Below are 27,209 nucleotides of genomic sequence, written 5' to 3' on the forward strand. Positions count from 1 at the left end.
TGATGAAATTTGCCCTATAACCTTTTGTCATTCCCAGAATGAAAATTGTCCAAGCACATCCTCATCCCACAATTTTCCTTGGAAACTGCCCTCAACCCTCACATCATACTGAGGGATGGAAAACATTGAGAGATCTCTAAAGCCAACAAGATCAGGGCAGGAACCCAGATTTCTCCTGTCTGAGCCACAGCTGCCCAAAATCTTGGTAAATACCAAAATGGCTATTTTAATGGTGATAAATCCATTTTTAAAAAACCCTAGAATTGTGGAAATGTGAAAAACCTTTGCTGTAATAGTAGCAGAGTGCTGAGAATCAGGAAGGATTGTGCCCACAGCTCAGTTAAAAAGAAAAAAAAGCCAGATCAATGGGCATAATCAAGCCTGACATTGAGTAAGAGGCAAGACCGAGTAATCAGATCCCAACTTAGCTGATGCTGGCATTACTAGGAGCCTGGGGCACAGTCCAAGGATAAAAACATAACGTCTTATCTGAGCGCAGAGTCATTTGTGCACCACTGGTTACAACACGTCCTTAAAAAGGGAAAGACGGAGAAGGAAAATATGGCACATGAAATTATTTTATTTCCCAGAAACGATAAGAAAGTAAAGCTGAAAGTTTCTACACCCAATCTTTATAGAGGAAAAGCCTGTCTAGAGTTAACCCCTTGCAATATCCACTGTAAAACCCCAGGATGTGAAAGAAGGATAATAAAACAAAAAGTGAAATGGGGATTAAATCAAATTAGTATAATGAAGACAGTTAAAAAGTCAGATTTTGGAAAATTTCTTGCTGTTTGGAGATTGCTGGGATCCATGAGGCCAGCCTGCTCCTCGGTTCAGTGAGAGTTCAGGCAGTCTGGCAACCCCATCCTTTTGGCCAAGACTCCTTTTCTGGCAACACGTCTCCCTGTTTCTCAAGACTCTTCTTTTCCTCCAGATTCAACAGGATGTTGACCTGGATCTCTCAGAACAGCTGATGGAGAGGAAAGACCCTCTGACACAAACCCACGTCACTGGAGAGGGAACTGTAGTGTCAGGGAGGGCATCTGGAAGATCGAAGTGGGAATAAACCAATCACTCCAAGCTGTATGGCTTTGCATGGCTGAGTTTTATTTCCGGCCTTTTGAAGCACGGCTCACGAGCCTTAACAAGGAAAGAACTTTCGTGTAAAAGTCAGTAAATCGAAAAAGCTGGTTTGTGTAAAATTCAGTAAATTAAAAAAAAAAAATAGCCAGACCAAACACGCCACGGGCTTGTGGGGGAAAAACTGCAGTTGAATTTCCGTAACACGGACCTTTCCCAGAAAAGCCAGGCGTGGGTCAGCGTGAAATGCAACACCACACATCTGCCAGGGAGCCTGCCCAGTTCCTCCCAGCCTTTTCCATTTTCATCTTTTGCCATCGTTTGAAACCTTCCACAATGACAACTCACCAGCACAGCCCAGCTCTTCCCCAGAGGGAGCCCTGGGACACTGGGGCTGCCTGGAGTCGGGAGGATAACACAGGTGAGAGGGGCGGAGGGTGGAATTCACCTACTCCACGTCACCTCTGCCTTTGGAGCAGGGTAAGACCATGTGCACAGCTGGAATGAAGCCCCATTTTCCCCTTCCAGCTGCAACTCAAGGTGTGAGCACAGTGGTGTCTCATGGAAATGACTCAGGTTCTCAATGCTGACCTGCCTTAATGGTCTCCATCCGGTGGGACATTGATTTATCATCCTCATGACCCTCAAGTGACACGATTTGCTCTTTCCCCAAGGGCTGGCAGGCGAGCAAGGTGACAACTGGTGATCAGACCTGACCACTGCTCTCACCTGGGTGAGTGACACATGTGTGTGATGGCCTCTCCTCAGCCCTTCTCAAAATGTTTGTGCAGGAGCAGCCATAAACCCGGCTGTATTGACCCGAAGATGCAATCCAAGGCGCTTGAGCCTAGGCCTTATCTGCATCACCTTATCAGGAGCCAGAGAGAGCGAGATGCACCCCGGGAAGGGAGGGGACTGAGCCAGAGGGTTGGCCTCGTCCCTTCTGTCCTGGCACGGGGAGGGGACTGCGGGCAGAGCTGGGTAATGATTTGTCATTGCCAGGACCAGGGTGTCTCTCTCTGCAGAGGAAACCTTGGCCGTGATTGACAGTGGGGCTGTTTCTGCCTCTCCCCTCGCTGCTGTCAAGTAATAATGAAGCTTTGTCAGTCCATCATGGACATGGATATGCCAGATTATGTCGACTCCCTGGACTCGTCTTACACCATGCTGGAATTCGACAACCTCCGCGTGCTCCCCAATAACACTGGTGAGATTTTTATTAATTTTCTCTTAAATAAACTCCACTACTTTTGTTATAAAGCTGGTCACAGAGGAAAGGCTGGTGGGAGGATGGGTGGAAGGGGTGATATTTAAGCAGGTGACCTGTCAACCTCTGTTGCATCCGTGGTTATGTTTGAGCTGAAACAAAACCCTTCCACTTGCCAGTCCCATTTTGGGTTATTCCGTTTGTTGGTGGGTGAGCATCATGCCCTGAAGAGCCCACCAGGTTTTGCAGGTGTTGGTGGAGGTCTTCATGGCATTCCCTGGGTTTGTCTCATTGCTTATGAGAGGAGTTATTACCAATATTTCTTGTTCAAATGTGTGCTTCGTTCCTGTATACGACTTCAGTTGATATTTAATCCTGGGGAAAACATGTCGTCCCAAACGGCATTTGCCCGTGACCATGCGCCCCGTTTAAGTTGGTCCTGGGAACCTGGATTGAGGAGCAATACCCAAATCATTGCTAGCTTTGTGTTCCTTCTCTGGCTACCAAGATGGTCCAACAGTTTTTAGGGCACAAAAAGACTTGGCTGGGAGGCGGGAGTGTTTGTGCGCCGAGACTTCCGCTTCGCTCGCAGGAATAAAGCGCCTTGTGCGGTATTTAATTTTTCTGCAGTCAAAAGCACTCTGACACAAAGTGAACTCCATTCTGTGAAATCAGCCACTGGCTGTGCAAAAATAAAGGGTGTTTTGGTCATGTTGCATGAAACCAATCGTGCAACTGAATGAGATTCCAACGTTAGCGATGCCTTTGGAGGGTTTTGGCAGCCTTTTAATTTGTTAAGAGGCTTAGTGAAATTAAGACGGGATTTTCACATTTGCTCATTAGCTGGCTCATCAAAAGATACCAGAGTTTCAGTAGGGATATCACCTGCAATATAAAATGATTAGACTTATTAGAGTGGGGCATAGAGGGAGGTATGGAGGCTAGTAAAGTTAAAAGGCCCAAAGGAACTTGAATTTAAAATTGCCTTCTGTAGAGCTCTGGCCATCCCCAAATCAAGGATTTTCAATATATATAGCTTTTGTAAGCTCCAGATAGACTGGATCTTTTCTTGCAGAAAGGTTTCCATCTCTCATCCTACTCCAGAAATGTCATTTAACGCAGATGTTTCACTTTGTCACTTCCCATTGAATAACAGAATATTTTTCATTTTTTTGAAGTGTCACAAATTTCCTCAAAATTCAATATAATTCTGCAAACGAACCACCAACGCCTGTTTGGGCTCTCTGTTGATTCACGCAGTGGAACTGACAGGTTGAGTTTTTTTCTGAACTTTATCGAGCTCGGTATTGTGTTATTTGTTTAGCTGTTAATGACTAACCAGCTCTCTCGGGAAGTAGCTGCTTTGAAATTAGCTTGTTTGTCTTGGGTAAGTGTCCTTTTCTACGGTTTGTAAAAATAACTTCAAAAAAGACCTGAAATGGTCATGCATGGAAATCTATTGCTGTCCAGCTAAGTTCAGCCCCCTGAGGTAATTCAAAATCACAGTTTCCTCATGGCTTCAGAAATCTTTTAAAATTTTTTAGAATCAAGAAACAGCCTCATTTTAGGTGTTTTTAATAACTATACTGGATTTATTTAAGATTTTTTAAATCTCTCCTGAGGTTCATCTGTATTTTCCCTACTAAATGATGACAGCTTTGCCCTCTATAAACATGAACAGGAAAGGATGCAATATTTATTTTGATGGACTCAGCACAGTTTCTTACCTCCTGAACAATTCCAAAAGTGAAAATTGGAATGCTTTTAAATAAGGTCATGCTTTCTTGAAACCAACTCCTTCCTTCTTCAGGACATTATTTCATCAAAATTTTGGGTGGATTAATTTTGTGGAGCACTTCCTGTGCTTAGATGTTTCTTCTTCAGGAAGCTGCTATCATTCTGAGATTTTCCCATAAATGTATTTTGGATTTTCCACTTTCAAATAACCCATAATTTGCCAAATATTTTAAGATTAATTCAAAATAAAAAATAGAACACTTGATGGGAGTGATACAAAAAATACTGAAGGTTTAAATAGAAAGACTGGCAAAAGGAAAGGAGCAAAAATCACTGCTAATTCTGTCTTTCCTTTGTGAAATGTGTGTTGTAAGAGCAGAAAATTTCCCATTCTGTACGAATTTGTTTCCTTCACCTTGGCAAGGCACTACAACCCATATTCTCAGTTTTTGTGTGTGGTTGATGCCCATTCCCTCACACTCTTGTCTCATTTTGGTGAAGATGTGAGGCATTGTTGCAATGCAGCCCAAATTCGTCATTTGAGAGTTGGGGAGCACTTTCCCCCAGGGTGGTGCTCGTTGTCCTGCCCCAGCACCCACACTCCACACTGATCCTTGGGACTCTGGCATGAGGTTGGTGAAACCTTTCCCAGCCCCACAAGAGTCTGACCCAGCTCAGACCATGCAAAAGCCACCAGAGATGTTTTGGCAGGGATTTTACCATCCCTCGAGCTGCAGGAGTGCCTGGAACAGCTCTGGCCTCTCTGCTTGGCACCTTCATCATCCCTCTTGTAGGATTTGGGATCACTAAATTACAGCTCTGTCTTATATCTCAAAACCTCTTCTATTTGCTAAAAGCTGATGTAGAAAGAGGCTGACCTGCATGTGGCCAGGGTTTAAAGCCCCTCCTGACCTACATTTGTGTGTACAGCTTTCACAATGCTTTGGCACCGGGTTTGACTGTGTGTGTTCAAGCCCTAAACCCACACTGGTGATCTCTTCACATTCTAGCCCAGCACATGTAATTTGGGGATTTGTTAACTGCAATTTATGTGCGCCAGAACTTGGATTTCCCGGTGGATAAAATCTACCCTGGAAAGCATTGCAAGACAATTCTCTTTTGCAATGTGCATCTAGAAGAGCTGTAGCCAGTAAAGGAACTGAAAGGAAAAGCAGTGCAGGGGTCAGGTATCATGAGAACATCCTCAGTGTCATTTCTTGTCACTGTAAAACTGGCATTATCGTCTCAGCCCTGGTTAGGCAATGATTTACATACAGAGGCAGTAGGTACCAAAAAATTTGTGTGCATTTCAGTTGTGAGCTTGGCTGATCCCAAATCTGGGGAAGTCACTGAGGTGCTCTCCTCAGCCTTAGGGAGCTCCCAATCTGCACACTGATTATATATAACTCACAAAACATGGTCAAAACTTCAGATATTTCCGTCAATGAACCTTGGGGCAGCCCCAGTGAGGAGTCTGCCCACAAGCAGGGCCTCAGCTAAGCCACACAAAGTCAAGATGACTTGTGGTCTCTTCCTGGAGAACAAAACCAAGTGCATCCCTCCAGTGGAAATTTCAAAGGCACCGTGGCACAGGGTAGGAACTGCTCAGGTTATCTCCTTGTGCCAGGCAGGGGTGGAGCACACAGAACAGATTTCGCAGGCAGGCAGGGAGGGGACTGTGCTGCCAGGGATCCTCCCAGAGATAAGTCCAGGAGAAACCCAAATATTGGGTAGGTTTGAAAGCTGTGCTGAAAGAGTCCCCCAGTGCCAGCAATATCAGCTGTGCTTTGCTCTTCACTGAGCTGATTCTCATTTGGAGCCCATCATTAGCTGGTGACAGGATTTTGTAATTAAAAATTGTGATCATGATTAATATGCATGCTGGCTTAGCGCTTTCAATTTATTTATTTATATAAATATTTAAATTTCTGTTCACATTCAGCCAATTCAGCTGAAAAGCACACGTGGCTCCCTCCCAGGGTTTGAACCTTTAGCTGCCCTAACACGGAGCCACCCAGCTCACTGGTGGTTTGTTTGTGCTTCCATGGGTACGAGTGAGGGCAAAATTTGGTTTGCTAATTTCCATGGGCCCTCACACACACAGTGCTGATGGTTCCTCCTCCAGTAATACCTGGTTTAAGGCCAGATTATTAAATTCCTTCCTTATATCAGCGAGCAGATTCTCACGTCCTACTCACATAAAAGAAAAAAAAAGTCTTTTCTGGTGAGTAACTACTTTCCAGCATCAGGAATATTTTGCAGCCTGGACCTAGTTGAAGGATGAGGGGTCCACTGGAGAGCTAAACTGTTTGACCCTGGCTTGATTCCTCTGCAGTCTGGAGAAAGCATGAGTGGAGTGAAGAGGAAATTTGCTGCATTGTCTTTATTTTCGTTGTGCAAATTTTTAAAATGCAATTCAACATACCACATTTGTTTATGGTCATGTGCTCCTTTCAAAAAATGGATAGAACAACAGATGCCCAAATGTTCTGCAGATATCCTCAAAGGAATATTCTGCACAGTTCATTTAATACTGAGTTATTAAGTAATATAAAATCAAGAATCATTGCATTAAAAAAGCTCTAAAAATCAACCTAGATTGCTATTAAACACCTCTGACATAGACAGTGCTCCCAAAGGACCCAAGTGACAAATGTCAGAGCTGGGAGAATCTTACGCAAAATTTGGGAAGAGGCAAATTTCTGTTCCTGTCATTAAGAGTTAAGAATTATTTTGATGCTGTCATTCTTTCTTGTCATGTTCCTCCCATCCTGTTATAACCCACTTATTTACTCATCCATACTCCAGGAGGTGAATATGGACCAAAAGGGTTATTTTAGGAGGTGACAGGAAATCTGAACTTTGCATTAGTGAAGTCTTGGCTGAAAATGTCTTAGTTTCAGCCTGAGCTAAGAAACTGTTCAGTTTTTGAAAAACTAAAGCTTTTTTGGCTTTGTTTTTGGTTTGTTTCTTTTTTTTTCTTTTTTCTTTTTTTTTGGGGGGGGGTGGGTTGAGGGGTGTTGATTCCAATATTCATGGCACAGCAAATATTTTCACTATAAGTTTTTTTATGCCATTCACACACAAAAATAACCTCCTCTCGCTCTCTCTCTGTTTATGTACATTCTGTGTGTGGATTACCCAGAGCTATTTTCATGCATTATGGATTAGAAAACTCTCTCTAGGCAGACCAGATGGCAATTTCTCCCCTTTGAGTAGTTTTCTCTAAGGAACTGCTAAGCTGAGCTTTCCCCATCTCTGCTGTGAGGATGTCCCATCCCAGAGACATGTCAGGGTGTGCCTTGTCCCAGGGACTTTTCTGAGGTCACTGGAGCACGAGGTGGGCTCCCCTGGAGCACAGAACATGCTCCCAGAGGTGTGGTAAATTCATAAAACCTGCAGCAAGTGCCCAGGTCAGGCTCTGCAAACAGATGGGGAGATACAAACACTGTCAGCTGCCCTCTTCGCAAGGGTCTCCTGTTTTTTCCTTCCCCAAGCTGTGCCTCAACATTAGGAGGATTAAGAAGGCAGTGAGTCTGGTGGTTAGGGCAGAGGGAGAGGTTCCAAGGAGAGTTTTCAGCAGTGTGTACACATAGAGCAGGCAAGGGCAGAGCTATTCCTGCCCCAAACGAGTGGGTGCAGGAGGACATGACAGAGGGCATTCATATCACCTAATTTTAGGTCTCTAATTTAGAAGTTTGATCTTCCTGCACACCTCTGTAGCTTTCTAGTGGAAAGCAGTGTGTCTCCTTGGAGAGAATTTCAGAGGATGGACCAGACTTAGGACTGACATGATTCCTGTGGGAGCTGCTGTCTGTGCCTTCCAGCTGCAGAGGAGCTCTCAAGAACAGTCTTTTATCTTTCAGCACCTCTGTCATGGGCATGAAGTAGTTCATCCTTTCTGCCTCTGCTGTTTCTTCTCTGCATTCTGTTTATTCAAGTTAATGAGCTTTTTTTTCCATTTTATTCTGTGGGCACCAGCTTTGAGCCATGTTCTCCAGGTATCTCCTTGAGGAGGTGGCTCTCCATCCCTCAAAAACATAAAACTCACGTGCAAGTCAGTTTTCTTTATACCTCTCCAGGAAAGCAGTGATAATTGATAAATTCTCAGGTTCAGTTCAGGTTGTGCAGCTTGAAATCCCTCTGATCACACAAGTGAATAAAAACACCAACACCAGAAGCAAAGGAGCTGAGTTTGGGAAGAGTAGGACCATTGTCTTGGTTTGGAAAGACAGGTGTCTGCCAGGGAAAAGCCAGAGCTTCCCTTGGAGTGGAGAATGTAACCCCCCCCCTTCCCCCCCCCGAATTATTATGATTTTGAAATGAAGGGCCTTTCAGGCAAAGATATGGGAATAGGAATAACAGTTCTTTACTAAGAATATTAAAAAGGTAGTAGGAGAAAAAAAAGGCGAACAAACAAAAAAAAAGAAAAACACTGACAGGGTCAGAACATGACCTGACACCCTGTTGGTTAGTTCAGTTAAGTCCTCCTGGAGTGACAGATGTGCTTTTGATGGAGCAATGATCCTGTAGAGGGGTGTAGTTTTCCTCTGAAGGTCCAGTGGTGGCGAGATGGGTCTGGTCTTCCTCTGGGAATCCAGTGCAAACAGGCTCTGCTGGGGTTCTGAATCTCAGGTTTGATCCAGGTAGGAATGCTGGGCTCCTCCCCCTGGGTGGAGCACCTCCCAATGGGATGATGTAATTGTATCGGCCATGCAGTGAGCCTCGATGGCCCATTAATGGCAGATATGCCCTGGAGGGAGGATAGGTCCTGGAAGAGATAAAGAACACTGCCCCACCTGGTTTTAACAGCTGTCCCTTTAACAGAAAGACACCTGCCCCCTCGCCACCAGAGTTATGAGACAAAGAAAAACACCTCTTCAACTGTTTTCAATGGATTGGGAATAGAATACATCTTGCATTGCAACCAGAGACAGCATAAACTCAGATGTTTCCACTGCAGGGATCTCTAACTGTCCCCGTTCTCTGCCCACAGAGGCCATCACGGCCGAGTCAGCCAACACCAACCTGCTCCCCAACGGGGTCAGCTCCCTGTGCTCCATCTGCGGGGACAGGGCCACGGGCAAGCACTACGGGGCCTCCAGCTGTGACGGCTGCAAAGGCTTCTTCAGAAGGAGCGTCCGCAAGAACCACGTCTACTCCTGCAGGTACCGGCATTTCAGTGGTTAATAAACGCGGTTTATGGACGCGGGAAATGATCTGGGGTGGGGATCAGGGGATCACGTCTCAAGCTGCCACACCATGGAGGCCACCAATAGCACTGCAGTTTGGTTTACAAGGGGTAAACTCAGTCCTATCTCTAAGCTCAGCCCAATCTTATTTGGACCCTGAGACCTTCCGTGGCACTGAGCAACACATTCAGTGAATTCGCCATCACTGCCTTCCCCATGGTGTAAACGGAGGGAAAGTCATAGACATGAGAATCACAGAATGAACTAGGTAAGAAAAGGCCTTTGAGATCCTCGAGTCCAACCTAAAGCCTGAGGTTTGACTGATGTGTAAAATACATAAATACAGACCCTGAGTGTGGAGTGACACACCACTTCATCACAGCCCAGCCAGGGGAAGCCGAGGTGGCAAAGGACCAAAGCTCCAGACATTTCATCTCTCTTGCTTTTCCCGGTAAAAAACAACAGGCATCCAAGAATCTGTCACCAACAAAGCCCTCTCACAGCTTCTCCATTCTTGTTTTGAAATACAATAAGTTATGTACACTAACTTATCAGTGATGATTTTATGAATATTCTGAGAAATAAGTGTGGACCAGAGATGATTCACATCTACTTTGGCACAGATTGGAGAAAGTTTTTTTTGCCAGGAGGTGGCTATAAAATATAAAGCGGCTATCTTGATTGATCTTAAAAAAATTATATTTATTTTAGCACAGGAGAAAATGGAAAGAAATCCCAAACCTGAATACGCTTAAGCCCTTCATCTCTAGTTAAAACCTGGAAATTTTCTTTCTGTTTCAAAGCTTTTCCTCCTCTAAGACCATTCCAAATTTTTCTAATGCGAGTCATCCTAGTTGTTCAAAATGTTCTCGGTGCCCTCATCACTCCAGGCCACACCAGCCATGAAAGACACCTGAGGTGACAGCAGCGTCCACCTACACAGTGCTCATCCTTGTTGGATTCCTGCAAGAGATGATGAACTCTACTACTGGTTTCCTTGAAATTTCAGCTGTCGGACTCCTGGGAGTGGAGTTGTTGCCTCTCCCCAGGAATCCATGAATCTCTGTGATATTTGGCAGCTCAGGGAAGATCCACAGCACTGAGGCCAAGCTTGTGTGCAAGCCCTTATTTGGTGAGCTCAGCCCAGCTCAGAGTTCTGCTCATAGACGTGAATTCCTCTGGTAGTCTTTGGGCCTTTGTACCTTTGGCTTTTCACCAGTCTGGGAAAGTGCCTCAGCTTTTACAACCTGATCGTCCTGGAGCAACCCACGTAATTTCCTCTCTGTATGGACAATTCCCCTTCCATTCTTTCACCCACCATGGGGAGAGCTGCCAAGCCGGTGTGGGTCACCCCTGGAACAGTACCAGGGTTCCTAATCCCCACTGAAAGGAGAAGGAATTAGGAGGCCATGGGCCTCAGAACAAGGCTGCAGACCCAAAGGCCTTGTTGGCCCATCGCACATTTTATTCTACGCAAATCCTAGAATAGTTGACAAGTGAAATCAGACAAACCCCAACGGCGAACACCCAAAAGCTGTCTGGAAACGGGAGGTGGAGCTCCTAGCAGAGCACAGCTTGAGCCACAGTCGTGTTTTCACAGCCAAACCCATCCCAGTCCCTGCAGGGTGGGTGGTCTGGAGCCGTTGCGTTCCCAGCCGGCAGGAGCGGCGGTGAGGAAGAGGAGGAGCTGGGCCAAGCCAAAGCCGATCCAATCCATTTCTAGCAAACCTTTGGCTCTTCTCTAGGAACACGCAGTGTGGAGCTCAGGGAGGTCTGGGGCTGTATTTGGGGCTGCTCAGGGTGAGGGGGTCGCAGACGCCAGGCTGGTTGCTCCATATTGTATTTCCCATCTCCTCCCAGGTTCAACCGACAGTGTGTGATAGATAAAGACAAGAGGAACCAGTGCAGGTACTGCAGGCTGAAGAAGTGCTTCAGAGCTGGCATGAAGAAAGAAGGTGGGTGCAAAGAGAGTTTTCAAACCTTCTTGCTGCTCTCTTAGGCCCTCTTCCACTGCAGAGCATGGTGGGGAGCAGCAGCACTGGCTGGAGAGATGATGATTGTGTGCCACAAAGAGATATTTTTTGTTGCAGCTGAGAGCCCCATTTGCCATTTTATCTCAATTTCAATGAGGGCCCAGTGACATTATACACCCATCCTGTGAGGCTGGGAAAGGATAGGCTTCCTCAGGGCTTATTTGGTCTCTAAGTGCTTTACTACAGCAATTTCCTCTCTCCATACGCACTGGTGTGACTCCTAATCCCTCCTGTGCCAATCTCAGCGAGGATCTGCCACTTCCAATCTCATAAATGCCATTGGTGTGCTGCTTCAGGTGGTGTGGTTGGCTGGGCTGATGCTCACGTAGCTGCATGCAAGGGCAAGGTACAGCCTGAAGGAGTGGGAGCCTCTCCTCTGTGGCACAGGGCAGAGCTCCTGAGCAGGTGACTCATGTGTCCCCCACAGCTGACTCACGTACCCCAACATGGGACATGACTCAGAGCAAAACCCTTTGGTCGTGCTGCTGGTGACAGGGTGACTGTGAGGCCACCACCAGCACTGAAGGACCAACCCCGTACTGGCCAACACCTTTTGTTGCACTTCCCATTGCCTGTATTGATGAGGTGGAGAGCTGTAGGTTTGGGTGCCAGGGACCATCAGGATGTGCCCTTTCTAAAGGAAATACTGTCATAGTGCCTAATGCCCTGCAAGGAAAAAAAAACATTTCTGTTAACCTGTGCCTGCATGCAGCTTCCCTGGGGAAGTCTGGCATCCAACCCAGCACTTCTGGTCTCTGGTTCTGCATGCTGCGAGAGCATGGATAATCCTGTTTTACTGTAATTGTCCTTGTCCACTGAGTGTTGGACAAATTGGGGGCCCAGCCCACCCATGGAGCAGGTCGTTGGTTGGTGTCTTCACACTCTCCACCCTTCATTTGTGCCATTTCCCAACCCACAAGATGAGGGAGGTAGAAATGAGTTTGAAAGTGTCTTTCTGTGTCACCAAGTTCACCCAAGGGGTGGAACTGTGGCCCCACTGAACCCAAGGGGAATTTTGCCATCGATTTCTGGTAATTAATAAGATCTTACTGGTGATGAAATGATCTTTCTGATCTTCTGACCATATGTTCTCCTGGAGAAGAAGGGTGTCTTGAAATATGGCACAAGTCATGGATGGAGCAAAAATGCCGGCTGGTTTAATTTAGGAGAAATGCAATAAATACAGGAGACGGAAAAATAAATAGAGCTCAGATTAATAAAGACCAAAATGAAGCTGATCTGGTCAGTTCTAGATGGGATAAAACCAATTGCCAATGCACCAAACTGCATTGCTTGGAAAGGCTGAAATCTGGTTATCAGATCTATTCTTTGAGCTGAAGCATGATTTTTATTGGGTTTTATATGGTAAAAGTTATAAAACCTTGGCTCATGCCTCCATCACTGAGCACAGCTTGATGGGGGATGACTCATTTCGGGTTCCACATCGTCACATTCCTTGAAACTTTTTTTATGGGCGCAGCCAGGTCGTGTGCTCGGAAAACGCTCCCTGTGTTTGGTAAGGAAGATTTTAAAGCACCTTGAGCAACTGCTGTGCAGAAATTAGCTTGGCTGACCAGAGCTCTATCCCGAGCACATGTGCAGCACTGGGAAAGAAAAGTTCTTGCACAACTGTGTGCACGAAAAGAACACAGCTGTTTGCTTTCGGGTGGTTCTAGATTAATATTAAACAGTATTGCGAAGTGAAAAGGAGAAGCAATGGATGGAGCACTATTGGAGTGTCCAAATATTTGTACAAATTCTTTTTGGGGCGTGCAGCAGGTTCGTGCTGGGAGGTGGCAGCGGTGACATCCACACCGTGCTCTGTGTCCCAGCCCCGGCACAACCCTCTCTCCCTGGCACATTCCTTCAGGGCCAGCCCTTATAACGGCAGTCAGAGTTCCCAGGGTGTGGTAACAGCATTGTTTATCCACGGCAGAGGGGAAGAAGCTGGAAACGATCCTTTTCCCAGGCTGGCTGTGACAATACACCTGGGCTGGGGTGCCCCACTGACCCACTGCTCAGTGGCTGTGTGCACAGCCTCGGGAAACTTGCTGTTCCCTGGAAAAACCAACTGATAAATGGGAATTTTAGGATCAAGAGGGCATTTTGTCTTTGGTTTTTTGGTTTTTTTTCCAGTCTTCCTGGGCTGTAAGATGTGATTGTGACACGTTTGGATGTTTCTTTTTCTCTCTCTCTTTTTTTTTTTTTTTTTCCCCTTTTGGAAACTTTTCTAGTGGAGAAGAAGTTCCAAGGAACTGTGTAGCCTGGTAGAAAGGAGATTTCTCCCTAAAGAAAAAAGCCATATCATACAAATGCCTGAGCCACGTGGTGACCAGGTCTGCCTGGGACTGTAGGATTTAAACTGCGTCAGGGGAGGTTTAGGTTGAGTATTAGGAAAAAGGTTCTTCTCCCAGAGGGTGGTGGGGCACTGAACAGGCTCCCCAGGGAACGGCTGAGAAAACTACCTGTAGGATCTTTAGATTGCCCGGTTTGTACAGCCTGAATTTGGTCCTACTTTCAGGAAGGACTAAAACTGCCCTACAAAAGAGCCCCACACCTTCGGGCTTGTGAATTGAGATGGGATCCAGGCTCCATCAGCACTAACGAGAGCAGGGAAGGGACAAAAGCTGAGTCTTGTGAAAAGTCCAGTTCCCAGATTTCCTAGAAAACATCTCGCTCAGAATCACTCCTATCCAAACTGCGTTTTTGGTATCAATGATTCACTTTAATAACAATGATTAAAGTCAGGATGAGGGGAAATGGAAAGCCTTGCCTGAACAAAAAAATCCTCTTATGTCCTGAACACCTCTATGATCAGGATCTTTAAGATTTTTAACAGCAGATTCACTCCTTTATTCTTATAAAGAATAATCTTAGTGTTTTTTATTCTTGGGGTTAAGGCTGGGACTGTGCCAGAGGGTGGTCTGGACATTTTGGGGGTTTTCTGGCTGTTCCCCCTGACTTTCTCTGTTGGCTCAGAAGGTTCGATTTCTATTGTCTTGCACAATGCTACCAGACAGGTTTTTGGTCTCTGCAGCATCAGTGGCTGAGCAGAACACCAGGTACTGAAACACCCAAAGAAAACAGCGGGATTCTATTTTTAGCATCTCCCTGAGATCATGTTTAACCTCGAATAAATCAGCAGGGTGTGATTTCTCAAGTGAGCCAGGGCATCTCCTCACACAGAGCTGAGTGCCTGAAAACCTGGGAGCCTTTTGAAATGCCAGCACTGCACCGTCAGGATTCAGTTTGCTGGTAGGAAAACAAAAGTAAAAATGAGGGGTTAATATTTAACCTCTCATCCCCTTTAAAGTAACTTATGAATGTGCATGAACTTCTTTAGTTTTATGCAGAAGTAGAAAAAATAGTTGTATCGTATCACTTATTGCTGCAACAGTAAGGAGGAGGGAGAGTTTGAGGGAGGGTTTGAGGTTTTTCTTTATTTATTTTTGTGAAATTGGACAGGTTTATAGGACAGTTTTATTAGTGCTTCACAGGGCCTCTACCTTGTTTCATACCTTTTGTTTGCACATTTCTTTTGCCAGCTTTCAGAAGGCTGGGGCTGCAGTTTATTGCAAAGAAGGATGGAAAAGATAAAGGATCTTCTCTACCTCCAGTAGTCATAAATCAGCCCACAAGCCCATGAAAGGATTAAATGTACGTGTACCACTGGGATTTATTTGAGAATAAAACACACCACACCTACAAAATCCGAGGCAGCTCAGGGAAAAAAGATTATTTGTGGATATAAATAATCAGGCAGCAGGAGGAGTAAATCTGTCAGTGAAGACAGAAACACTGTGAGTGCAGCACACAGGGACCTCCCTCCTCCTGCTCTCCCTATGCCATTTTTCACTAAATTTCCAGCCCCACTGGCATTAACTGAGGCTGAGTTTAGTGGAATAATGATGGAAACAGCAATTCCCGTGTAGGCAAAGCTTGAACCTCCACAGTTGCTGTGGAAAGTTTCTGGTTTGCTGCTCTCCCAGCCAGCGCCTGTGCCCTCATTTATTGGAGGTTCCTCATCCCAGGCTCTGGCCCTGATTGGCAAGGCAGCAAGGACACTTTGGGAAGCAGGGGCTTGTTGCAATCCCACAAACACAGCCCTGTTTGCCCAGAGCTCTCCAGGCAGAGTGTCCAGCCTTGCTCTGAGTGACAAAACCCTTCCGAGGGCTCCCCTGCGTCAGTCACACAGAGATTGTGTTTGTTTTCCTGTCCTCTTCCCACAGCCGGGACACGCTGTAGCCAGGGACAATTCCCTGGAGGGAGACACAAGCATCGTTGTGCCCTCTCTCCCCTTTCCCTGTGGGAAAGCCCGGCTTGGGGCCACGCTGACCCTGCCCAGCACCATCCTGGGGACTCACTGACGTCCCTTCCTGCAGGGCTGGGTGGCTCTTTGTGGTGTTTTCTGCCTTTGGGAATGTGCAGAGAACAGGATTAAAGGGGGGAAAAAAAAAAACAGGGAGCAAGGATTTTGCCAGGCACTTCTGGAAATAGCAGCCCCTGGGAGACAGAGGGGCACGGTACTGGGGTTTCTTAGTCCTCCCTGCGGGTTTGTTGAGTTTTATTGACAGCAAAGCCAAGATCACGCCTGAGCCCAGCACCCCCAGGGCCAGCACGTCCCTCGAGCACTCCCACTGCCTCACCAGGGGTGACCTGTCCCTTCCCTTTCACAAACACAATAAATACAGCAATATAATCACTGCACAGTAATAGATTAATTTTTGTGGCAGGTGAAACATTAACTCCCCTTTGTATCTAATTCCATCACATCTGGGGTGCTCTCAGCGATAACACCCGAATCACCTTGAGAAAGTCATTCTGTGCCATCCACTTCCACTGGAAGATTGAGCTTATCAGAGCATGAGGGAAGCACTGAAATATGTGCCATAAAAAGACTCGAGGGGAAAAAAACAGGCTGAGATTTCTTAAAGGAGTCTGTCATGGGGACCAGGCCTGCCTGGGACTGGAGGATTTACATAAAATCAGATGTGCAGCTCAATTGGAAGGGCAAAACTTGTCCCTTTTCTTGTAAAGGACAGAGAACCCCATCCTGAGAGCATGTGGGGGAGCACCTGGTATAAATCCAGGCGTAGAAGCTTGGATGGGGATTTGACAGAACAGCCACTGATGACCCAGACTGGGTCAGGCTTTTTTCTCCTGGGTGCTGCCACTCACCTTTCTGGTGGACCAACAAACCCCATGAAATGTCAAGGTCATGGTTCCTATAACCACCTTCACCTTCAGGCTGACCCTCCCCTCACGCACAGGGCAACTTACGCTGCTGTCTAAGGAGGGCTAGCGGAGCCTCCCAAAAGCTGTGTTGTTTTTCCTCTAAATTGATGACAAATTGCCTCTCTGTAGTGCCCATAGGCTGAAAACGCTCCAGGAACGTGTTTGCGTGTGGCACCTCTCAGAAATGGATGCACCTTGCAGGCCAGGCTGGCTCTGAGGCATGAGGTCAGATCCCCACAAGCTGATCCTGACTGACAGCAAGGCCGAGCCCCAGATCTCAGAAAACAAACACTGCACTCCTGTCGATAAGGGGAGACATCGATTTTTGTCACTGGTGCTTGTTTTCTGCCCTTTCACTTTGTTGGCCCCTCATCAGAGGTTAGGAAAACAGAGCAGTGGTTGGACGTGAGCTGGCACAAAAAACCCCCCACCTCTCAAATTGTGCAGAGCAGTGCCCACGTTTTCCCTTTGTATGGCTTCCCAGGAATGAGTCCTGATGCTCCAAAAACGAGACCCAGCAGGAGGTAAAGACTCAAAAGAATGATGGCAAAATAACTCTGCTGATTCTACAGAAAGGGAAGAAAAAAATAGCTGGAAAAATCTTTTCCAGTGGCCACTTTTGAAACAAACCCAGGGTGCTCTACACCCAAGGGGTTAAAGCACAGAGTGAGTTGTGCTTTGGCAGCTCTGTTTGAGTCATTCCCCCCAGATAAAGGGAAAGGAGTCTGGCGTTGCTGGCTGAAGGAGGAGGGATTTGCTGCACTATCACCACATGCTAAATCTTCCTGCTCCCTCTGCTTTAAGGACATGACAAGTGCCTTTCTGAGCTGTTTGTGGCCAAGAGTTGTGAGCTGCCAGGAAAACACTGAGTGTGCTCAGGCTCCTTCTCCCAGCCAGAGCTGCTGGACAGAGGCAAGAGGGCTTGGGGGAGAAACCAACACTGAAACCAGGCTGGGTTAAGTCTAAATTCTCCTTTTTTTCTCTGCTGCTGTTTCCCTCCATGGCTGCAGTGGAGGTGAGTCAGCTCTTAGAGGCCGTGTTGCAAAAATAAGCTGCTGAAGTGCAATCCGTGCCTTCTGTCCCCTGTGCAGGGCTGATGGAGCACGAGGATGGATGTGGCTCGTGCTTCAGGGAAAAGGATGCTGTAAAAGGTGGAATGGGCCTCAAAAATCACTGGGGTTTTTCCAACTCACCATGGCATGTCCAGCAAAGGGTCTGGGCTGCTCTTCACTCCGCTGTGGTCCCTGCAGTGTGTCCAAGGTCTGTGTGTTGCTGTTATTACCAGTTCAGGACACTGAGGTGGTTTCCAGCAGAGATTTGCACCAGCAAATCCTTTTGTCACGAGGGCTGGTGACAAACCCTGGCTTGGTGCTGTCTTCATCTGTCACTGCTGCTGGGGTTTCAGGCTCTCTGAAAACAGCTGTGTGATGGGCAACACTGAGGGAATTGTTTTAAGGAGGAATCAGTGGATTTAAATTTCCTTTTCTTTGAGCTTCCTTCATGGAGTGGCTCTTTCTGTGTCCCCTGAGTGGTGATGTCCCCTGGGATCACCACCTGCCATGCCTCAGGGGCAGGGGACACTCCAAGGCTGCCCTGAGGTGGGATCAGGGGATGCTTTTCCAGCACTGCCATGAGATGAGCCCTCAGCGCAGCCATGGCAGAAAGGGTACCAAAGGCCAGGGCTCCAGCAGTGTGGGTGCACGGCCAAGTGGAGAGAGGCGACACCAAACCCCTAAATTCCCCCTGAGCTGCATCAAATCCAGTAGGACCAGCAAACATCCCATGGGTGTTGCTCTGAGAACCAAATGGCCTCATCTCCCTCTTGAGCTTGGTCTTTTCCCTCTGAAGTGGCTTTTTTCCCTCCCCAGAGCCTGGGGACATTCCAACATCCAACAACAGTGGAGCACAAGGAGCAGCAGCCACTGGCTAGGGGGAGTTTCCCACTTCCACAAGCACTGGGAGTTCTTCTCACTGACCCGAGCACTGGGAGTGAGTTTCCCACTGACACCAGCACCTCTCTCTCTCTCTCTCTCTCTCGTTTCAGCCGTGCAGAACGAGCGTGACAGGATCAGCATCCGCAGGAGCAGCTACGAGGACAATGGCTCTCTCTCCATCAACATCCTCACCCAGGCTGAGGCCATGGCACAGCAGGTAGGACACCTGGGGACAGCCCCTCCAAACGGGCCCTCAGCAATTCCAGCCCGCTAAACCAACCAGGGCTGGATGGTTTTTCTGCCCTTGGGTGGCTCCTGCACAAGCCCACAGGGAAGAAAACGCAAAATATCCAAAAGCAGGCAGGAAAAATCCATTATCAAGGCAATACACCCTGCAGGGAGCAGATGCAGCCTTTGGTGGGGGACAGGAAGCTGGAATTCCAAGGGTTGAGGGATGTTGCAGAGCCCAGGCCCCCTATTCCCCCAGCCTGAATTGTTGCTGCACCCCTAAAATCTCCATTCACACAGAATTTTATCCTCTCTTGCTGCACTCTCTGTCCTGCTCCGAACATAATATTCCAGTCATGGTTGATTGTATCTTTCCTCATAACTTTATCAGAGTAACAATTTTAGGGCAGAAAAATAATGTGAATAAATCCTCCAGGCTTCAGCTGACGCTGATTGCTTTTTTATTTCATGCTCCACCATTAATTTCACCCTGAGCGTCCTTTAAATTCTTATGCAAATACCCTTTCTCCGCTGAAACACACGCTCCAGATGTTGCACATTACATGCAGCAATGAGCCCACTTCCTTTTCAAAAATTATGGGGTTTTAACCCTCTCCCAGCCACGCAGCGCTTCAGAGAACAAAAAGGGAGTTTTGTGTCCCTGGCAGAGGCTTGGGGGAGAAAAGCTGGATGCATTTCATGCCTTTGGCCGGCTGGAGGGATTGGTGGGAAGCTGGGACACGGCGCCGCTGGCTCCTGCTGGGCATGGGAATGTTAATTTTGTCCCGAGCCAGCCGGGAGAGCGGGGAAGGAGGCTGGGTGTGTGTTGGGACTGAGCACCACCTCGTGGAAGCTGCTCCATGGGCTGCGAGTCGGGCACAGCCGAGCACAAGGGTCCAGCCACTGAGGGAACATCTCTTCAGGGTTCTGGTGGGATGAATCCTTGCTGTGGAGGGTGATAAAACAGCTCCGAACACAGCTGGGTGGTTTCTCTTCCAGTATTTATCCCTGAGCCCCGCGCACAGCACAGACCTCGCCATGAAGAAGATTGCCACCATCAATGACGTGTGTGAGTCCATGAAACAGCAGCTCCTGGTGCTGGTGGAGTGGGCAAAATACATCCCGGCCTTTTGTGAGCTCCCCCTCGACGACCAGGTAAAATCAAAAGGCTCTTCCCGGTAAATCCAACGCCTCTGAAAGGAATTCCCAGCTGCGCCTTTCACGGGAGGATTTGGCATTAACATACAGATCACCACCCTACGCAGAGCTGTAAACAACAGGGGAGAAAGAGGGAGCAATTAAAAATAACCTCAGTGGCCAAAGTCCCTCACAATATAGAGTTGGTCCCTCCAACCTGCAGAAGATCCAGTCAAAAAATTCTGACTGGTGTCAGACTGCTGCAGTTCTGATTTTGCCTTTACCGGTACCTAATAATTGAACATACAGTCTGTTTATTTCCTAAGAACTCCAATTACTCAAGCCCCTCTTTGCTCTTTTAGTTAAAAACAGCTTCTCGTTTAGTTCGCCACGGATGTAGCACTTCTCAAAGTGAACATACACTGATATTTTCTAGCTCTGAACAGAACTTTATCTGTAGATCTGCCAGATCCAAGCAAACACCAAATGGGGCTTAATTAAACAGCAACAGCTCAGCACTTCCTTCTCTGCTTTTCCAACGTAATCTTATTTCTTTCTCCTGTGCCACCTCCAGGTTGCCTTGCTCAGAGCCCACGCAGGGGAACATCTGCTCCTGGGGGTAGCCAAGAGGTCCATACCCTACACTGATTTCCTGCTATTAGGTAAAGTAGTGAAACACACTCCTGATTTTATAATTCACCCCCTCCCAAGTCATTCCCAAGCTTTCTGCATCCCTGAAACCCTCTCTGCACTCCTGGGCGTGGGCTGCACATCTGGGTGGAGACACAGAGCTGGAGAGGAGAGTGAAAAGGAGCAAGTAAATTCCCTGGGATTTTTATAACTGTTCCCTCACTGCTTTGAAATTGCGGATGAGAAAGCCCCAGTAATGAAATGGCATCTCAAGCTGGCTTGTCTTGGTTTTGGAGCTGAAATTGCCAAGTGTGTTTGGGTATAGATACTCAAAAACTTAGCAGAAATGTCAATTAAAAATTACAGTGCAAAAGGGGTGTTTCCTTTTCACGCAGCTCTCTGCCACCACGGGTGGGATTGTTCTTGGAAAAATGAGAATACTGACCCTGAAAGGCTCACATTAAAGAACAGAGAGAGGGATAACTCCGTTTAAGGAAAGAAAACCAAAAATAAAGGTGCAACACTGCTCACAAACAGATGCTCGATGTAACAGAGGGCAGAGCAAAGCAGAACGTGGCGCAGGCTGTGTGCACAGTGTGGGAGCACTGACGTGCAGCCGAGATAAATAAGGAGCAGGGGATGAGATCCAGGGCTGGCTTCTCACTGGTGGATCAGCTGCTATAGCTGCGGACTGGAAACTGCTGCAAATGGCACTGGGACTGTCACGAAACCCTCCCTGGGGTCACTGCTGGATGAGAGCAGAGCTAGAGCCAAAACCTGATGGGGAATTTCTCTTGTCTTCCCAGGGAATGATTTCATCATCCCAATGCACTGCCCAGAGCTGGAAATCGCTCGTGTGGCCACCAGGATCTTGGACGAGCTGGTGAAGCCCTTGAGGGACATCCAGATCGATGACAATGAGTACGCCTGCCTCAAAGCCATCATCTTCTTCGACCCAGGTGAGATTCCTCCTGACTGGGGCTTGCAGAGCAGCTGGGGGCTCTCCAAAAACCAGGAAAACCCCTTGGAGCCCCTCTACATCTCACCCTGCCCGTGCTGGAATGAGAAATACTCAGCAGTGCAGTTTTAAGTGACCCATTCCTGAGTGTTTTACTCTTTGGCAAGAATAAACTCCAGCCAGGCTGATTGTGCAAGGCTCTGCAGGCCCTGGAGGAGTTTGGCTGCTCCAGGAGCTTGGCTTTGGGGAAGCCCATCAGCCTGAAATGCAGGAGATGGTCATTAGGGACATGCATGCCTGTATTAATTATGTAGAAGCAAAGTGAGCCAAACGAGCAGCAGTGAGCCAAGGAGCATCCATAAGAGTCCAGAGAGCACCATCAAAAACCACAGAGAGCTGGGCTGCTCAGAGTGCCCAGAAATATCAGGGATCTGCTAATGGATCTTGCTGGAAGCCAGCAGCAACCCAGGGCAGGGCTGATCCACAGGATGGAGGACAGCGAAACACAGAGAAAAACCAGTTTGTTTTGAAGCTTTGCTGTGTTTATTCCGGAAGCACAGGGGGTTCTGCCTCAGCCCAGGTTCCAGTGGGTACCACCCTGGGCCTCAGGGAGGAGATGGGAGAACAATCCCAAGTCCAAGCAATGCCCTTTTGTCTTTTGCCAGGGAGAACTCAGAGCATCATCCATTAATTACTGGGGGTTTTGCTGTGTTCACTGATTCAAAACCAAGATCCAGGAGTTTCAGGAACATCATGAGCTTTGGCTCACCCAAAGCCTGCTGTGAACAGAGTAAGGGTGCTTTCATCAGATCGGTTTTGACAAATTACCTTCTCAGCTGATCAGTGTCTCCCTGCAGCTTTAGATCAATGTGACAATGAGGTGCTGAGGTTTCAGCTGGAAGGAGGAAGTGTGAGGCTCCCCAGAAGTGAAGTTCATCCATGCTAACGAGCAGGAATGTCCTCAGAGCTTTGTGCTGACACGCAATCATTTGTTAACCACTTTATCTAATCTCTTGGCACCGAAATCCCGAAAATGTGGTGCCTGTGGATTCTTTGCAGACAGTGGAGGAAATGGTGCAGTGATCCAGAAATCTCAGGTTTAGATAACAGCAGAGGCAGGAGTGGGAGGCTGTAAATGCAGCACTTCACCCGACTCAGGGACAAATTTATTTGCTTCAGCAAAAGCTGGACCAGTGGTCCTTGAAAAAAAGGATTGACCACAGGTCAGAGACAGGAGAGCAAGACAGGAACCTGATGCTGCAGCGAGTGTAATCACAACGTACAGGCACTAAAACTGTTTGCATCTAGTGGTGGCAGTTGTGACTCAGAGTTTTTAGGGGAAAATTCCAGGCTGTTTCCTTGGAAGGATAAATATTTTAACCTCTAAAGTTTTCCCCTTCGCTAATGGCAGCAGGCAGACACACTCATGTGAAGCAAGCTCCTATTTTCTTACTCTTTCCCTCCAAAGTCTCCCCAAATTACTTTTTCTCCTCCAATTGCTGTATCCCCTCCAATTCCCCTCTCTGTTTCCCTGTTCCGTGTGAGATGTGAAGCAATGGCAGCCCAGCCTGGCAGCTGACCTTGGAGACTCTGTCAGAGCATCACTGCCATCTCATCCTTTTCCATGTGATGCCTTGGGAAGGCTGACCTGGAACAGAGACTGGACAGAGCCAGAGAGCCAAGTGGATATTTATTAAGAGGCCTTTAAAGATACACTTTGGGCAGCACAAGAGCCTGGTCAGGGCTACACACAAGGTGGACTCAAAATGGTCACAAAATTGACACAAAAAGGACAACCAGTTATGAGGTCTCACACTTTTATCAGTTTTAGTCCATTTGCATATTGGGGTTTAATTGTCCAATTACATCTTCAGGTTGTGAGGTCCCATCCTTCTTGTTTCTCTCTCGGGTCCATCGTTGTTTGTGCTTTTGGGCCTGAAAATTTGTACTCATTGTCCTTGTTCTCCAGCAGGAAAAGGATTAGTTTTGTGTCCCTGCTCTGTGCAGAGCTGAGTGACACTGAATGTGAGGCTCAGAACTGCACCCCTGGGCAGCGCAGAACCTGAAAAAACATGAAAGCTCGAACCTGAAGCATCCCTTGCAGACAGCCTCCCTGACAGGGCAACATTTTCCCACACAAGCCAGCATTTAACCCCATTTTTTCCCTCTCCCAGACTGCAAAGGGCTGAGCGAGCCGGGCAAGGTGAAGAACATGCGCTTCCAGGTGCAGGTGAACCTGGAGGATTACATCAACGACCGCCAGTACGACTCACGGGGCCGCTTCAGCGACATCCTGCTGCTGCTGCCGCCCCTGCAGAGCATCACCTGGCAGATGATCGAGCAGGTGCAGTTTGTGAAGCTCTTCGGCGTGGCCAGGATCGACAGCTTGCTGCAGGAGATGCTGCTGGGAGGTACGAGCCCCTCCCGAGGAGGGGCGGCACAGCTGGGTTGTCTCAAAGATGTTGTAGGGCTTTGTGTCTGCTGGGGGGTGTTATGGGAGGGAGGACGGAGGGGAAAGGGTTTTAAAGGTGAAAGAGAAAAGGTTTAGGTGGGATATTGAGAAAAAATTCCCCCTGTGAAGGTGGGGAGGCCCTGGCACAGGGTGCTCAGAGCAGCTGTGACTGCCCCTGGATCCCTGGAATTGTCCAAGGCCAGGTTGGACACTGGGGTTTGGAGCAGCCTGGGCCAGTGGATGGCATCCCTGCCCATGGCATGGTATGAGCTCCAAGATCCCTTCCAACCAAAACCATTTGATGAATTGTAGCTTGAAGGCTCCTTCTCACTCCAGTCCAATCCCAGAGCCAACCTTTCCAGCCTTGCTCTGGAAATCTGCTGAGTTTCACAGCAGAGTTTCACTCTGTGGTGCGGCACTCGACTTAGGTCTCCGACCTAACTGAGGCAGTTTAGGGAAGACAACGCATCTTTTGTTAGAAACGTGCAAAAGTTACAACTGTCTGGGAAAGCTGGATAAGAGCAGAACTTGGGACACACCCCCAGGCAGAACGGGGCAGCTGGAGAGCAGCTGAAACCCCAGACATCCCAGGGGCCTGTCCCTGCACAGCGAGAGCAGAGAGGAAGGAAGCAAAGATGAGCCATTAACCTTCACCCACAGAGGTCTTCCACATCCTCTGCATGACAGAGATTTAGCCCGGAGCATCTGGCTCCTCGGGAACTATGCAAGGAATGATGTCTCTTCCCAATTCCACTCACAGGAACCACTGCTGATCTCCAGTACCAGTCAGCACCTCCCAACATGAACCTGGAACCGCTGCCAGGACACGTCCTGCAAAGCAACATGACCTCTGTGATCCACACTGCTCCAGACCGTATGTCCCCCTTTTTTACAGTATTTACAGCCCAGTTTTTACATGATTTACAGCCCCTTTTTACATTATTTACAGCCCATTTTTACATCACGAGCGTCAGCGTAGCCGAGGAGCTGGGCAGCAGACACAGTTCAGAAAAAAAGATATTTATCTATTTATTCTAAAAGTTTACTCATTTTTTTCAAAAGTTCATTTATTTTAAAAGTTTATTTATTTGAAAAAAAAAAGTTTATTTCTTTAAAAAGTTTATTTATTTGTTTGAAAAAGTTAATTCAAGTTCTTTAAGATTATTGAAATAAATTTAGGTTTAGTTAAGTTCTTTAAGTTTATTTCTGTGAGTTTAAGTGTTACACTGGAATCAGAGCTCACAATCCGGCCCCCCCGCCCCCCCCCCCGGCCGACTCTTTTCCATGATTCCAAAGAGAAGTTAGGATTTTTAATGGTATATGACCCAGGAGGGAGTTGAGATGTTACTAAAACAACACAAGAATTGAAAAAAAAGGATGAGAAATCAAGACTGGGTGTTTCTACAGATTTGGCAGCACTGGAAGATGCCACAATAGAGGACAGATGGTTATTTATGGCAGGAGTTCCCTGTGGTTATTGCCAACCAACAGGACCTGGATTCAAGATCATCTCCAAACACCCTGGGCACTGCTGGGGTGTGGGTTAAGGCATTTATCCCCGGTAGGACCACGCTGTTAAAAAAAGAAAGCAGAACAGGAGGTGCAATTTAACAACCACTGCCATGTAATCACGATGTCCTGTACTCACAGCCTCCCTCCCTCTGCCAGTTACAATCATTTACCTCCCGCGGTGTATTTTGCTGTTTCTCAGCTATATAAACGTTGGCATTGTGTGTTTTAGGTGGTTTTATTTAGCTTCTAAGCCCCTTTCCAGCAAAGGAGATTAGAGAAATGCTGTGCTCTGTAAATGAGGTACAGAGGGGGCTGCACGTTGAGCTCCTCTCTGATAAGGAGATGAAGGATGGAAAAGCAGTTGGGGGCATTCCCCAAGTGCAAAATACCGAGCGGAACTGGTCCGTGTCTGCCAGTCCACCAGGACAGAAGGCCGTGCCAGGATCCCCCAAACTCCCGCTCCTGGCTTTGTAGGACGCTTTGCTGATTTCTACTGAACAGCATCCAAGTCCACGTTAATCCCGTTTCTTCTTTTCTCTCCCGCAGCATCTCCTGAGACATCCCTTCCATCTCCTTCTGCCAGCACAGGCAGTGAAGACTATAAACTAGGCTCCAGCGCGGGGCCCAGCACGGTGGTGCAGCTCCTGCCCCAGCCCGTGATGCCCAAGCAGGAGATGCTCTAGGGAGAGGAGGAAGCAGGAGCTGGGAGCCCTGTGGGAGCCGTGCTGACAGTGAAACCGGCCCTTTCTCTTTGCAGAGGCCAAGCACAGCACCCCCCTGCCCCACCCGTGAGCCCGGGGAGGACCTGCAAAGGAGCCTCGCCCGCAGAGGAGCCTCGCCACGGAATCCCCACCTCCAGCACCCCCACAAGGCACAAGGATTGGGGTTCGTGCCCTCCTGAGCAGGGCCAGGACTGCCAGCCCCAGCGGGGCAGGGGTCTCAGTGTGACTGTTGCTGCCGTGACCCTTCCAGAGCCGCCCTCTCATCACCCCCCAGTGCCCTGCTCAGCTCCTGGTGACCCTTCATGCACACAGAACGGCCTGAATTGGGATGAAATGGTCTGTTCCCATCACTAATTTAATTAATTGCACTCCCACTTCTCCTGTTAAGCTTTTGGAAAAATAGCATCGGAATCCCGAGAAGGCCGAGGCCTTATTCCATCCAGAGGGGCCTTGTCCCAACAGAGCAGCCATTTCATGCTGTCCAGTTTTCTGTGAACAGAAATACCAGCATTTTGCTATTTTCCATAATTTCCAGTACATCCAGAGTCCATTTGTGAGCTGGTGGATGGACTCTACCCTGTGAGCACACCTAACACCAGACAGCAGCAAAGATCTCTGCCTCTCACTGTGGCTGCCGCTCTGGCAAACCCCCAAATCAAAGCTGACTTACCCCAAACCCCTGCTTTGCCTCTTCTGCAGACTTTTACTGCAAACAAAATACCTTTTCCCAGCACATAGACATGATTTTTCTGTAGTTTTATATTTCTTTGTAATGTCTGCAACGTGACTCTAAATTAGCCAGGAAAAGGAACAGGCAAGTCTGGGAGCCACTTTTTTATAAAAAGGGTTTGTATTTAAAACAAGGTCCTTCTGCCTTAACGTAAAATTTAATCAGCAGTTAAACAACAAATTAAATAAGCCCAGCGGTGACTACACAGCCTCCAGAGTTCCCAAAGTGCTGTCGTCGTGCTACGGAGTTGATTTGAATAAATGGGACCTTCTTACAAAGCAAATGATCAGATTTCCACAGAACTTAAGCTCATTTGTGCACCAGCCTCTATCGAACAGCCACTGAGGGATCAGGAGTGGCTGTCCTGAGCACTGGGACACGATGGAGAATTCCTAGTTCCCAAGCCAGCCCTCCCTGCT

At 47.7% G+C, this 27,209-nt stretch overlaps 1 protein-coding gene across 2 annotated transcripts; it reads left to right on the forward strand.

Annotated features, from left to right (window-relative positions):
• Positions 1 to 1,493: 1,493 nt before the first annotated feature.
• LOC136295960 (hepatocyte nuclear factor 4-beta-like) lies at positions 1,494 to 26,116 on the forward strand. Of its 2 annotated transcripts, XM_066194717.1 has the most exons (12): positions 1,494 to 1,504; positions 1,758 to 1,816; positions 2,171 to 2,290; positions 9,024 to 9,195; positions 11,080 to 11,174; positions 18,532 to 18,638; positions 19,649 to 19,804; positions 20,361 to 20,448; positions 21,223 to 21,375; positions 23,549 to 23,785; positions 24,587 to 24,700; positions 25,885 to 26,116. In XM_066194717.1, exons 3-12 carry the CDS (start codon positions 2,176 to 2,178, stop codon positions 26,019 to 26,021), a joined length of 1,374 nt encoding a protein of 457 aa, XP_066050814.1. In that variant the 5' UTR covers positions 1,494 to 1,504; positions 1,758 to 1,816; positions 2,171 to 2,175; the 3' UTR covers positions 26,022 to 26,116. The 2 variants fall into 2 exon arrangements, with proteins under 2 accessions (XP_066050814.1, XP_066050813.1); XM_066194716.1 differs by lacking the exon at positions 1,494 to 1,504 and having other exon boundaries at positions 2,109 to 2,290.
• The last annotated feature ends 1,093 nt before the right edge of the window (positions 26,117 to 27,209 follow it).

Source organism: Chamaea fasciata, unplaced genomic scaffold (assembly GCF_029207755.1).
Source record: "Chamaea fasciata isolate MVZ Bird 193981 ecotype frontalis unplaced genomic scaffold, bChaFas1.0.hap1 SCAF_12, whole genome shotgun sequence".
NCBI classification, from domain to species: domain Eukaryota; kingdom Metazoa; phylum Chordata; class Aves; order Passeriformes; family Sylviidae; genus Chamaea; species Chamaea fasciata.

Excerpts from the sequence above, each read along its gene's own strand:
- LOC136295960 (XM_066194717.1), top strand. The coding sequence starts at position 2,176 with ATGAAGCTTTGTCAGTCCATCATGGACATGGATATGCCAGATTATGTC. Across the intron at positions 11,175-18,531 it reads AGCTGGCATGAAGAAAGAAG|CCGTGCAGAACGAGCGTGAC; the intron begins GTGGGTGCAAAG and ends CTCTCGTTTCAG. Across the intron at positions 24,701-25,884 it reads GATCCACACTGCTCCAGACC|CATCTCCTGAGACATCCCTT; the intron begins GTATGTCCCCCT and ends TCTCTCCCGCAG.